Genomic DNA, 14,154 nt, shown 5'->3' with positions numbered 1-14,154 from the left:
AAATCCGGACCGATATACAACGCTGGAATGGGTTTTGGTTGTCTTGGTGGGGTCGCATTGCAGTTTTAAAAATGAATATTTTACCCCGCTTGCTTTTTCTCTTTCAAACGTTACCGATTTCGGTTCCCAAATTGGTGTTGAAACAGTTGCACGCTCTGTTCTTTCGGTTTATTTGGCAGGGGAGATCCCCTCGTATTTCCAGAGCTGCATTGTGGGCGGCCAGGGACAAAGGGGGGCGGGCGGTGCCAAATTTGTTCTGGTATTACCGGGCTGCTCAGCTGCGGCTCCTATTGGATTGGGAAATAGCTGACTTTAAATTGGCGGTACGCATGGAGCAGCATTTTGTGGGACGTCCCTGCTTGAAACATTGGCTTTGGTCCTCGTCCATGGGGGTCCGGACGGTGGCGGTTCCGGGGAATCCGTTTTTGGAACATCTAGTGAAAGTGTGGTGTGTCACTCGAAAGCGTTGGGGGGCTGGGGTGGTCCCATCGGTGCTTGGTGCGATGCGGGAGGAGCCCATGTTCCCGGCCGGTGGGGAGAGTTCTGTTTTTGTGCGCTGGGCGCAGTTGGGGCTACACACCTTTAGGGATGTGCTTCAGAAGGGGGTCCTGGTGTCTTTTGAAACCTTCAGAATTAGTGCTGCCTTGCCCATAGGAGATTTTCTGGCCTATTCTCAGATACGTCATTTTCTTCACTCCCAGAAGTGGGATCGGGAGCCTATTCAGTCTCTCGATCCCTTGGCTCACTTGTGGGTCACCCTTAGGAGCCTTCCTAAACCGGTTTCTGTTCTTTACCAATATATTAGGGGCTCCTTTTCTTTCCCGGCTCTCTACCAACGGGCTTGGGAGGTGGATCTAGGTTGTACCTTCTCGGCTGGGGAGTGGGCACTGATCACTACAGAAGTGGGCAAGGCATCCTCTTGTGCACTTATTAAGGAGAATGCCTATAAGGTGGTCGTTCGGTGGTACTACACGCCGGAGCGACTGCACCGAATGTTCCCTGGTGCTTCAGTATTGTGTTGGAGATGTGGGTTGGCTTCGGGGACCTTTTTGCATATCTGGTGGGACTGCCCTATCCTACGGCCTTATTGGAGGAAGGTCGTGGGATGTTTATCGCAATTGTTACAAATTTTATTGCCCTTTTCTCCACAGGGATGCTTGTTGGGCCTTTATAATGTGTGTTTATATTCCTGGCAAACCAAACTTAGACGCTGGGGTTTGGCGGCTGCCAAGTGCTTGATTGCTGCTCATTGGAAGCAGGAACTGGCACCTACTCAATTGGATTGGACTCTAAAGCTTCAATTTATTTATCAAATGGAACTGTCTATTGCAAAGCGTCATGGTTACTATTATACTTACACACGGACTTGGACACGAATCCTTGAAAAAATCGAATCTTTGTTTTAAGCTTCTTTCGGGGGGGGGGGGGGGGATGGTGGATGGGGGGACTCTCCTGCAGAACCAACAGGGAGTCCCTCTTTGTTAGTGGTAGTGCGGGGGGGTGGGGGGACATAGTGGAGTTCGGGTTACTGCTTTATACTGGGGGTTTGATGGTAGGGTTGGGAGCACTTGTTGATGATTGTATTGCTGGGGGAGCATTATGAGACTTTTAGATCTCTTGTTGTGGTTTTGTATGCTTGTTTGCACCTTTGTTGTTCCTGCTATGCAACTTCTGGTGTGTATAATTTTATACTCAAAATCTTTTAATAAACATTTATTGATAAAAAAAAAAAAAAGTTATTTAGAATTAGCTTATTGTATATTTAGTATAATATAATTTTTATTTTTTAATTCTTTATTGATTTTCTAAACTTCAAAAGTACAATACACAAATATAGTCATAAGTTAATAAAAGCACATTCAACTTACAAATACGCCTAACCAACCATTTATTCCCCCCACCCAATGATTATTCAATAAAACACAGAAACATAGGGCCTCCTTTTACAAAGCCGCGCTAGCGGTTTAACACGCGTGATAGCGCACACTAAACCGCCAGCCACAGTAGCCGCTACCGCCTCCTCTTGAGCAGGCGGTAGTTTTTCGGCCGGTGCAGGGGTTAGCGCGTGATGAAAAGTCGCGCGGCTTTGCAAAAAGGAGTCCATAGACTATCCCAATAACCTTACTCAGATTAAAAATATCCTCCGCCCTCCTCCCACCCCCTGGTGGACATAAGCAAAAGTCAATTTAGGACAGAAATAGCCCCTCCCCCTTTCCTGGATTGACTCATAATCAAATAATTTTTATCTTTATATACTGTATATTTAATATTTAGATACTTATTGAAGCTAATGGGAGTTATTGAAAAGTCCCAATAGGTTAGTAATAATAATGAATATGCAAGAGGCAGCTTTGCATGCCTGTCACCTCTACTACCGTATATGCAGATCTGCCTCATAGAAACATAGAAATAGACGGCAGATAAGGGCCAAGGCCCATCCAGTCTGCCCACCCTAATGTCCCTCCCCTACCATTGCCCTGTGAATAATAGAAACATAGAAATAGACGGCAGATAAGGGCCAAGGCCCATCCAGTCTGCCCACCCTAAATGGGTGGGCATGCATATTGCATATTCAGCTTCTATATTCAGCTTGCATATTCAGCTTGTATCCAAATTTCTAAGGTACTGAATGTACTGTATTTCAGCCCCCCCTTCTCATTCTGATGTTCAATATATTTGTTACTTTAAGACCTCAGAACCGCCACTCCTACGTCCCACACTAGGTGTTTCAACGGGGAGATTCTCCTCACCGGTCTTCTTTATTATAATTTGAATTGGTGCATAACCCTTATAACTCTTGTTGCTCATTAATTTATGATTAATATTACTTATCTTAGTAATGGTGATATGTTCCTTTCTCACAATGAGTTAAGCGGTAGGACCCGACATGTTTCACCAAAGTTTTGTCAGGGATCCACACAAAACCGCTTTCATCCAACTTACTGTCCATTTCTATTTATATTGAATCCCCTGTATAAGACTCTGGTGAGACCTCATTTAGAATATTGTGTACAATCCTGGAGGCCTCACCTTCAACAAGATATAAAAAGGATGGAGTCGGTTGAGAGGAAGGATACTAAAGTGGTGTGTGGTCTTCATGATAAGGCGTATGGGGACAGACTTAAAGATCTCAATCTATATACTTTGGATGAAAGGCGAGAGAGGGGAGATATGATAGAGACGTATAAATACCTACATGGCGTAAATGTGCATGAGTTGACTCTCTTTCATTTGAAAGGAAGCTCTGGAATGAGAGGGAATAGGATGAAGTTAAGAGGTGATAGGCTCAGGAGTAATCCAAGGAAATATTTTTTTACAGAAAGGATGGCAGAAGCGTGGAATAGTCTCCCAGTAGAGGTGGTGGAGACAAACACTGTGTCTGATTTCAAGAAAGTGTGGGGCAGGCATGTGGAATCTCTTAGGGAGAGATAATGGATGCTGTGGATGGGCCATTTTGCCTTGATCTGCCGTCATGTTTCTAGAAACTTCCTTCTGCTCCATTAACTTTACTCATTGCTGTTCCTTATCTGGGCTTATTAGTGGCCTTTCTTATTCCTCCTTTCCTTTATTTTTAACATTACCCATTTCACTAAATCCATTTCAGAAGCTCATTAGGTAAAACTGTGAATCCAGGTTTCCCTCTCTTTTTGCCCAGCCATAAAGGATTCCCATTGGATCTGGGTGCCTGTGCCTTCAGTAAAGGGTTCGACATCAATTTATGCAGTGCCATTTTCTCACAGTTTGTCTTGGTAGCATTAGACGATCAGCAAGCCTCTGGGCGAAAATCATGGAGAGGGAGACTATGTGATCCCCTCTTGGGGGCCCAATGCAGTTGAATGAAAGATGCAGAAGCTAGCCTTCATAAAACCCAGAGTGAAAAATCGATGGCAACGAGGCCGTTAGATACTCAGCCCCAATGCAAAGAAGACTTGAAGGCGATCACAATGCAGTCATGAGAAGGGTTAACTTGCTCTTCTGCATTACTGTCAGGATTTTCTTACTACCTGTTTGCTGAAATTCTCCTAAGGGCCATCTTACCCCAACCCCACAAATAACTCATTTTAATTTTACCCTACCTCCTGATGATGCCACCAAAAACCTCCCTTATAACCCCTCCCCCAATGCCCGGACCTGACATTCCCCCCAATTTCTGGTAATTTAGCAGATCCTGATCCCTCCCAGATCCCCCCGTACCTCACATATGTCTAACATGAAGCAGGGGGGATGCCCACTTGCTCCTATTTCTGCATCTGATCTACATATCCCCCCTCCCAACGTGTTTTCTCCCTCTGTTTTCCTATCAGGAATTGCAGTTCATACTAGTATCCCTTATCTCTTCTATTATTATTTTATCCTTTCTTGCAGGACAGCTTAAAGACCAGTTTCTCTGTTCTCCCTAAAAGTTTGGGTCACAGCTCTTTTCTTGTTTTAGTAGTCATCTGGAAGGGCCCTCCCTAGGGGCTCACCTGAACGTGGCACATTTGCACCGTCTCATGTGCCCAGTGGTGCCACTGTGGACTCTTAATCTGGTGAGGAAGATACTGGCGGCAGCACACTTAGAGCATCTCTGAAGGAACTGACCTTGAAGCCTCCTCTCCTAAAGTCACTTCATTGGCTTCCCATCCGTTTCTGAATATAATTCAAACTCCTCTCACTGACCTACAAATACACTCACTCAGCTGCCCCTTACTATCTCGCTTCACTTATCTGCCCTCCTATGAGCTCTGCTCAGCTGGTAAGTCCCCCCTATCTGTGCCCTTCTCTTCAACTGCCAACTCCGGACTCTGCTCCTTCTGCCTTGCTGCATCATAAGCTTGGAACAAGCTACCCGAATCCCTACGGCAGGAACCGTCTCTGGCAGTGTTCAAGGCTCGTTTAAAAGCCCACCTCTTTGAGAGTGCTTTTGACTTCTAACTCCTCTCACCTTGGGTTCTGCATCCCCAACCCTATGTGTCGTGCCTGTCTGTCCAAGTTAGATTGTAAGCTCTTCCGAACAGGGACCGTCCATAAATGTCAAAACGTACAGCGCTGTATACGCCTATATAAGTGATAAGTAGTAGTAGTATCCCATTCTCACCCTTTTTACTCCTTTTACTGTATGTCTGCAAGTCGCGTAGACCACTGTTTTTCAACTTTTTTACACCTATGGACTGACAGAAATAAAAGAATTATTCTGTGGACCGGCATCAGTCCATGGACCGGTGGTTGAAGAACAATGGGCTAAGTCGTGGGCCAGACCCCGCCCATCTCTACCCAATCTCCGCCCCATAATAGTACTAATTGCACCTTGCATGTCCCGTGCCTCATCTGGAAGCCTTCCCTCTGACATTGCAACGTCAGAGAGAAGACTTCTGGTTCAGGCGCAGGATGCCCGTAGGAGCCACTGCCTGTGGCTTTGTGCACTGAATCAGTTAGGAAGAGGGAGCTGGCTCGAAGATAATGCCGCATTGATCGCACCGTGGACTGGTGGTTGAAGAACTCTGTTTTGGGCCTGATGCACGTGCTGGCCCTGTGGACCGGCAGGAAATTTCTGTGGACCAGTACTGGTCCATGGACCGGTGGTTGAAGAACACTGGCCTAGACAACATGTTTGATGGGTGGGGATTTTGAAAGATGGTGGCGCAGAGGCAGGAGCGACTTGGCACTCTTTTTACCTCCTGCTAGCTGTACGTGGTTAAAGGGGGGGGAGGGTTTGGGTTCACGAGAGTAACAGGGATTTTTTGGAAGTGTTTCAAGTGTAGAGATCTGAGGGTTGTCTGGGGTCAAGGGGTCCACTAAAACCACCAGATTTTGGGGGGGGGGGGTGCATGTGATTGCAAGAGATCCTTTCTGGGGATCAGAATATGGAGGATGGGAGGAATCTACTAGACAGCCAGGGATTTTTTTTTTTTTTTCCAATGTATGAACCAGTGGAAGGGAGACATTTTTAGGCTCTTTCATAGCAAATGACAACATAGTACCTCAGCAGCGTGCACCATTTTTCCGACCGTGTACACTTTGCGTGCTATTAGTTTACTGCGCTGAAGAACAAACCCTTCGTGTGCAGAGGCTGTAAAAGAAAGCCACGCAGCTTCTACCACAGAATGAACAAGAAAATGCGCTGCAGCTGTGACGTAATCATCGATCACGCGCATCACTGCCATGTTAAAAATGCAGAAGTCAGCGTGTGAAAGGCGATTGGCTCACGCACTGACAGGTAGGGTGATATTAAGAACAAGCCGCTGGCATATTTTCAGCATTGGCCCTGGGAGTTTAGCGGAGCGCCATGAACCAATGCTCCCTACGTCACCCAATGCAACCCCCTCCCTGATATGATATTTTAAAAACTAGTCTTTAAGCCCGTTACACTAATGGGTGCTAGAATAGATGGGTCTGTCTGTCTCTCTGTCTCCTTAGCCGCTGTCTGTCTGTCTTTCTTTCTCACTCCTTGGCCATTGGCTGTCTGTTTGTCTGTGCCTCTCCCTGGCCCCTTGTCTGTCTGTCTTTCTTTCTGTCTGTCTCTCTCCCTGGCCCCCCGAGCAAACCAAGATTGCTGCCTGCCCCCCAGCACACCCCTCACCCCAAAGAAGCCCGGTTTCCCTCTCCCCCTTCACTTCCCGGTGCAGCAGTAGCAGCCGGACGCCTCGCAGCACCTCCAAGGACACCCTCCTGCCGTTTCTCTCACCGCCGCAAATGGAACACAGCACGGAAGCAGAAATCACGGCAGCAGGGATCACGCCATGTCAACTGCGCATGCGCGGTTAAGAGTTTTATTATAGAGGATGTTCCTGGTGTCTAGTGACCCCCCCCCCTCTAAGTGTATATCATAAAAGAGGCAGAAGCGATGCCCTCTTTCTCCTGCCTCGGTGCTCCCCATTAAACTGGCATTTAACAGCTAAGCGAAAGGGATTTTGCTTTCTTAGCATATTCAAAGACATACTTCAGGACACCAAGGACCGTGTCATGAAGTGTTTAGTGGTATCAGCAGCAGGCTGAGGATCAGGAAAGGCAGGTGTTAAATCCCAGCAACATTTTCACCTTTCACTGCCGCAGGTACAAAGTATAGGTCGATACTCAGCTGGTGGTGGTCAGCGTTATTGTCAAGCGCTGCCCACCACCGGCTGACGTAAGATCTGGATATTCAATGCTGGCCCATATCCAGGTACCCAGCACTCAATATCCGGGTCTTCGGCGGATCCTGGAAGTTGTATGGGTGCTGCCCGGTTTCAGCTATTAAGGCAAGTTAAGTTCTACAGGTCCAAACAGTTATTTGGACACTGAATCCGGGTGGGTGTTGCCTGGATAAGGACCAGCTCCACCTTCCCTGCACCTCTGAACTGCCCCGGCACAAACCGTAGAGTGCCGCCATGGTCTGTCCTGATAATTCAGTGACGCTCTGGAATTAAGTGCCATCACCTGACCCAGTCCATGCGACTTAACCTTATTTGAAATGCAGAAGACGTGACAGTGAGATGTTCGAAGAGGACAGCTGCAATTGTTGTGGAGGGCCGATAAATTAGATTGAGGGGGGGGAGGGACCTTTGCCAGTGTGGGGATTGGGGTGGGGCGAATGCTGAGAAGATACCAAAAGGCTTCCCTTGAGCTGAAGGAGATCCATCGTGAGTGACGTCACCACTATTTGCCTACATGTTCAGCGGAGAACCCTCCTACCCGGTGAATTTCAACCTCAAAGATAAGCTCTCTGGAGCAGGGAATGACTACACATGCTAAAGATAACTTGGCTTTAGCTAGCAGTGGAAAGGTGTGAGCTAAATGTAAATAAAGGTAACCAGCAATCAGTCTTGGGTTATCTTAAGTGTAGAAGCATCAAACCCCATCTGCGTTCTCTCTCTCTCCGCTAACGTAGCTTCCTGCTCTTGCCGTGATGGTGAAAGCTAGGAGGATGACTGGGTGCATCTGTGTGCAATTCTCGAGACCACTCCTTCAAAAAGAGATTACAGCATGGAGTCGGTCCAGAAGGTGGCAGCTAAAAATGATCAGTGAATTCGTCATACAGCATATGGGGTCAGGAGAGGGGAGATGTGACAAGAGATATTTAACCCTTTAATTGGCATATGGTGAAACGAGATGTTGAGTGAGAGCAACAGTGCCAAGTAACAAGCATTTGGAGATGCAGATTAGAGAATGGCACGGGGACAAATTTGTTCCCGTCCCCACAGGAACTCAATTTCCCTGTCCCATTCCTGTAAGCTCTGAGGAGCCCCAGGTGCCTCAGCCAATCAGGGCCTTAGGCCCCACCCCGTGCATCACACGATGCACCGAGGCATGGCCTAAGGCTTCAGACTCGTCGCGGGAGGCATTGGAGTAGGAGGGATAGAGCATCCCTCCTGCTCCATTAAAGGTACAGGGAGGGGGAGGTGGAGGTGGGGACCAGGGGTGGGGAAGGGGCATCCGGGGGGGTGGCATCAGGGAGTTGGCATCCCTCCTGCCGTTACCTTAGTTTTTGGGTGGGACTGATGGCAGGAGGGAATGGGAACCCCCCTGCCATGATTATTTTCGACATGGCTGCGGGGCAAATTTTTTGGGTGGGGTTCGGGGAGGGAGGAGGATTAGGGGTACTTGTTGGGAGGGGGGTTAGTAGTTGTAGATATGGCAGGAGGATGTGGGAACCCTCCTGCCATAATTTTAAAGAGTACGGGGAGGGGGTGGGCCAGGCTGGGCCGATGGCGGTTTTGCGATGACAGGAGGGAGTTGGCATCCCTCCTGCCATATTTGCGGGGACCGGGTGGGCAGCGTCGGGCCCGATGACAGCGTCGGCAGCGGATTTAAAACCACGGGCTTGCTCTGCTAAAAAGCATTGCGAGCCCGTGGTTTTAAAGGGCAGGAGAGTCGGCCAGGATAGAAGCGGCTGGTCTTCAGCAGTTGGTTCTTTTCTGATCGGCATGCCCAATCGGTGTTAGCTAAAGTGTTTAGTGAATCGCTGCCCTCCCAAATTTGCATGCCATTTCCCTCATTTGCATGCACGGATCGGGAGGGGATCGCTAAACACTTTAGTGAATTGGGCCGGAGGGAAATCTGCTCGCTAAGGGCTCGCAAACCGATCCTGGCCTTTGTAAATGGGTCTCTACCAGGGCCTCTAATTCAGTAGTTTAATGAAATAACTACTTCTGAAATCCATGGGGACGGGCAGGGACGGATTCAATTCCAGCAGGTACAGACGGGGCCGGGTTTCACTTCTGTCCCCGCGCAGCTCACTATGAGCGAGTCAGGCAGCATCCCCAACTTCTCAGGGCTTGCACAATAGCACAGGAAAAAGCCCAAAGCCCACGTTCAAAGACTGATGTGAAAGGAAGCCCAGATACGGCTCGTGCATCCTGACGACTGCTGACGCGAGGATGTCGTGGAGCGTCGCCTTCAGCGCACACATGCTTACCTGTCTGCTCTCGCTTCTCCAGACCCCATTGACCGTCTTTGTAGGTGCGATTGTTACCACAGGGGGAGTGCTGGGCACACTGTGCCCTGCCGGAGGTACAATGATGGGACCCATGGCACCACGCTTCGGCGTGCTGGCAGGGGAGCTGTGGTTGGTGGCTGGCGATGACACAGGGGAAGACTCGCTGCTTATCGATGATCCTAGAAAAGGGGAAAATGAAAAACAGGAGAAACTCTTTTACAAAAATGACAAAAGGCTTTTGGTCTAGACACTAAGAATGATCTCAGGTGCCTAAGTGTAGACAGAAAAACTGCAATTCTAAATTGAGGACATTTTTGGCTCAATGAGTTGAAAATTCGCTAGCTCGAGCAACTCAGCTTTCACTGAATACCGGTCACACATTATATAAAAAAAAAATAGGAAACGCACTCACAGGAAAGAGGCCCGACTACTTTTTGTACTGTGGAAAGAAATGTATCCCCCAATATTAAGTTCAGGAAAATCTGCCCTCCTACAGGGGGGGCTGGTGGAATAATTTCCATGTACTTTTTGATACTGGAATTACAAGGTGTGAGATACACCCATTAAATGAAAGAAAGTATTCTTAACGATATGGGGTAATTACATTGGTGCCAGGTCAAAAGTGCGCCGGAACAAAGGCACGCGCAGACAATTGAGCGCAGTGCGGAGGTGTGCGCCGCAGAAAATTTCAGTTTTTACGGCTCCGACGGGGTGGGGGGGGAACCCCCCCACTTTACTTAATAGAGATCGGGCGTTGTGGGGGGTTGTAACCCCCCACATTTTACTGAAAACTTCACTTTTTCCCTGTTTTTAGGGAAAAAGTTAAGTTTACAGTAAAATGTGGAGGGTTACAACCCCCCACAACGCCGGCGCGATCTCTATTAAGTAAACTGGGGGGGCTCCCCAACAAAACCCCCCGTCGGAGCCCCTAAAAACTGTCATTTTCTTTGGCGCGCGCCTTTGTCTTTCGCCGAGTTGTCTATGAACCAATTACATTAAATCTCTTTCACTGAAGATGTGCAGTGCAGTTGGTACTGAGCACACTGGGAGGGGAGTTAGGAAAATAACAGGACCCAAAAGGCAGAAGGGGGTGAGAGAGGGGGTATGAACATAAGAAAAGCCTTACTGGGTCAGACCAATCTTCATGGTGGCCAATCCAGGTCACAATTATCTGGCAAAAACCAAATAGTAGCAACATTCCTTGCTTCCCCCATATCTGTCTCAATGTCCTCCAGGAAACTGTCCAAAAATTAACAAAAACGAAACTGTTTAACCGATTTGTTACCTAAGATTTATAATTCACTATCTCTCCCATTCTGTATACATGTATTCAAAGATTTTACATTGTGATTATTTCTCTGAATGTCCAGCTCTTCTTATTATAAACCGCCTCGAACTACCATGGCTTTGGCGGTAATATAAGAATAAAAATGATTATTATTAATAAACCCAGCTACGCCATCCGCTCTTACCACAATCTCTGGTAACGCGTTCCAGAGCTTAACTATTCTCTGAGTGAAAAAATATTTCCTCCTATTGGTTTTAAAAGTATTTCCATATAACTTCATCGAGTGTCCCCTTGTAATTTTTGGTGGAATAAAAAAAAAAAACGATCCACTTGTACCCATTCTACACTACTCAGGATTTTGTAGACTTTAATCATATCTCCCCTCAGTCGTCTCTTTTCCAAGTTTTTCCTCATACGAGATAAGTTTATCATCTTGGTTGCTATTCTTAGAACATTTTCTAGTTCCGCTATATCTTTCTTGAGATAAGGCAACCAGAGTTGAATGCAATACTCAAGGTGAGATTGAACCATGGAGCGATACAGAGACATAACATTCTTACTCTTGTTAACCATCCCTTTTTTAAATAATTCCTAGCATTGTTTGCTTTTTTGGCCACTGGATAGAATGACAATGACACCCAGATCGTCTTCTTGGGCGTTGACCCCCCCCCCCCCCCAAGTGGATCCTGGCATCTGGTAACTATGATTTGAGTTATTCTTACCAATGTGCATCACTTTGCATTTGTCCACATTAAATTTCATCTGCAAATTTAATCACCTCACTTGTCATTCCAATTTCCTGATCATTTATAAATAAGTTACATAGCAGCAGTTCCAGTACAGATCCCTGTGGCACTCCACTATTTACCCTCCTCCATTGAGAAAAACGGCCATTTAAACCTATCCTCTGTTTTCTATCTGATAACCAATTTTTAAACATGGCTTCCTATTCCAAGACTCTTTAATTTTCTCAGAAGCCTCTCACGAGGATCTTTGTGAAAAGTTTTCTGAAAATCTAGGGTGGGAGACATTGGAATATGCGGGAAAATGAACACGGAGGGTCATAAGAAACAAGGCCCTTGGTGACTGATGAATGGAAATGGGGATGAAGGAGGGGTTGGACGAGAGTGGTAAGGGATCATAATCAAATTGACCTCTTCTTGGACACAATCAAGCACCCACAGAGCCGGCTCCTATTGTAGGGTATGTTTGGATGTATCTGTTATATATTTTTAGGTTTACATTCAGGTACTCTATCTGATGTACCTGGGGCAATGGGGGATTAAGTTACTTGCCCAGGGTCCCAAGGAGCAGCATGGGATTTGAACCCACAACCTCAGGGTGCTGAGGCTGTGGCTCTAACCATGGCGCCGCACACTCCCCACACTCTGGGCTTTGTTAAAATTGAGTATGAAGGGGACAGTTGGGAATTAATCATATGGTTTTTTTGTTGTTGTTGTTGAATTGTTTTAATAAAGAGATTGAAAATGAAAAAAAAAACAACAACCCAGGAACAGGATGGAACCGAACAGCGTGGATATTTGGAGGAGAACAGCAGGTGCTGTTACTGTACAAAGACACGTCCTGCCTCCGGCTGGTACTATGGCAGGGGGAAGGCGCACATGTTTTCCAAACACAGGGCACCTGTATTGTAGGTCTGTTTGTCTATTGGTTTTGTAGGCGTGCTGGGCTGTTTCCAAGTTTTCACCGGTAGTAAGTATTTCCACCAACTTTCTCAGTGGAGTGCTGAAGCTCCCAAATTCCCTCAATTGGTACGACAAGTTTCTGGAACTGTACCTTCAACTGTAAGTTATTTCCCTTGTGTGATTTGTATGAAAAGATTTGTTAAAAGAATTCTGGGTGTATAATGATGTTTTAACTGGCAGTGAAGCTTAATGTTTTGGTCTGATTGGACAGAGAATGTTTCTTTTGACATCAGCCGATGATCCTGGCCGGACACCCACTGAAGTCATATCTCCTCTGGAAGCGGAAGGCCGACACAGTAATTAGCCGTGAAGTCCTCTTTCAGCTGGGATGCCATTACTCAGAAAGCGATAACGACCGTAATCGATACCCTTCCCCCCCCCTCCCCCAAAGAAGCCCAGCAATTAACAGAGCTCAAATCTAACCGCACAACCTTCACTCCGGCTGGGAGGCTTTGAGCAGCATAGTCCAAGATGGCGAAGTTAGTCGATGAAGCTAATCTAGGTCTGAGATGACAAGAGGCCCAGTGAAATGTCACCTTTGTGGTGCGACCTCCTGCTTCCCCTGGGCCGACAGCAGTTAGAGCCACAAGAGACAGTCATGGACAGCTGAGACCCCGAGGCCACGCTCCTCACGTCCACAGGATTTGGTCTACATGGAAGAAGGGGAAAGTGAACAAGACAGATTTGTGTGCGCGCAAACACTGCCGTTCTCTCCAAGCTCTTTCTGCCACCCTACATAGCCTCAGTTTGGGGACTGTTTAATGCATTTGTGAGATGGGAAAATCCACACATTTATTTATTCAATTTTCTATACTGTTCTCCCAGGGGAGCCAGAACGGTTTACTTGAATTTATTCAGGTGCTTAAGCATATCCTCTGGCTGTCTCAGGGGGCTCACAATCTATCTCAGGGGTGTCCAACCTGCGGCCCAAGGGCCGCATGCAGCCCTGTGAAGTATTTTGTGTGGCCCCGGTCGAGGGCGATGCAGTGTTTTTCTCGGCTGCCCCCGGGTGTTTACTGTCTTGCCGGCTCCCTCCTCTGTCTTGCTGCAGTGTTTGTGCAGCCCCAGAAAAAAAATTTCGGCCAATGAGGCCCAGGGAAGCCAAAAGATTGGACACCCCTGATCTATCTAATGTACCTGGGACAATGGGGGGTTAAGTGACTTGCCCAGGGTCACAAGGAGCAGCGTGAGTTTGAACCCACAACCTCAGGGTGCTAAGGCTGTAGCTTTAACCACGGTTCCACACTCTCCGCCACACAAATGTCCATAGATGTCAGCCAGGCAGACAAACGGACTCAGCCCAAGTGCAAGCTCAAGGTGCGACAGAGATGTGCTTTAACTGGCTTCAAATTTTTAGTATGTATGAAATTGTCTTAACATGTGCAGCAAGATGAAGGACTGCACAGTCCCAGGTATGTCCCAAATGTGACGAACTTGAATAGGGAAAGAAAATGTCTCCTTGGCCATGAGCACAGCTGAGACATTTCCTATTGTTTAATAAGCATTAAACAGCTGTGGCCTGTTCATTCATATGATGGATATGTATGAGGGGTGGAGTAAGAAATGCACGGGGCCACGGTTAGGCGATACTGTGATAGACTTGGCACTATAGCCCAGCCACAAAACCATTCCCCGGTTTCTAACATCTCTCTGTCAAAACCAGGTTAACAAGGGCAGAAGGTAAGAGAAGGTGTAACAGCTTTGAACACTGTCCAGCATAGAAGCATTTCTAAAAGTAAAGGTCGCCAGTTCTGCTCACAGGAGTA

At 47.2% G+C, this 14,154-nt stretch overlaps 1 protein-coding gene across 4 annotated transcripts in view; it reads right to left on the bottom strand.

Moving 5' to 3' along the window:
* Positions 1 to 14,154, bottom strand: part of GSE1 (Gse1 coiled-coil protein) — a 750,299-nt gene that overhangs the window by 69,687 nt on the left and 666,458 nt on the right. For all 4 annotated transcript variants that reach the window (XM_033940699.1, XM_033940700.1, XM_033940701.1 and 1 more), the window contains exon 4: positions 9,374 to 9,573. In XM_033940699.1, the coding sequence (XP_033796590.1) occupies positions 9,374 to 9,573 (200 nt within the window). The remainder of the gene's footprint in view (positions 1 to 9,373; positions 9,574 to 14,154) is intronic.

Source organism: Geotrypetes seraphini, chromosome 4 (assembly GCF_902459505.1).
Source record: "Geotrypetes seraphini chromosome 4, aGeoSer1.1, whole genome shotgun sequence".
Lineage (NCBI taxonomy): Eukaryota > Metazoa > Chordata > Amphibia > Gymnophiona > Dermophiidae > Geotrypetes > Geotrypetes seraphini.
Note: the sequence above shows the minus strand (reverse complement) of the source record. Positions and strands in the feature narration are given on the sequence as shown.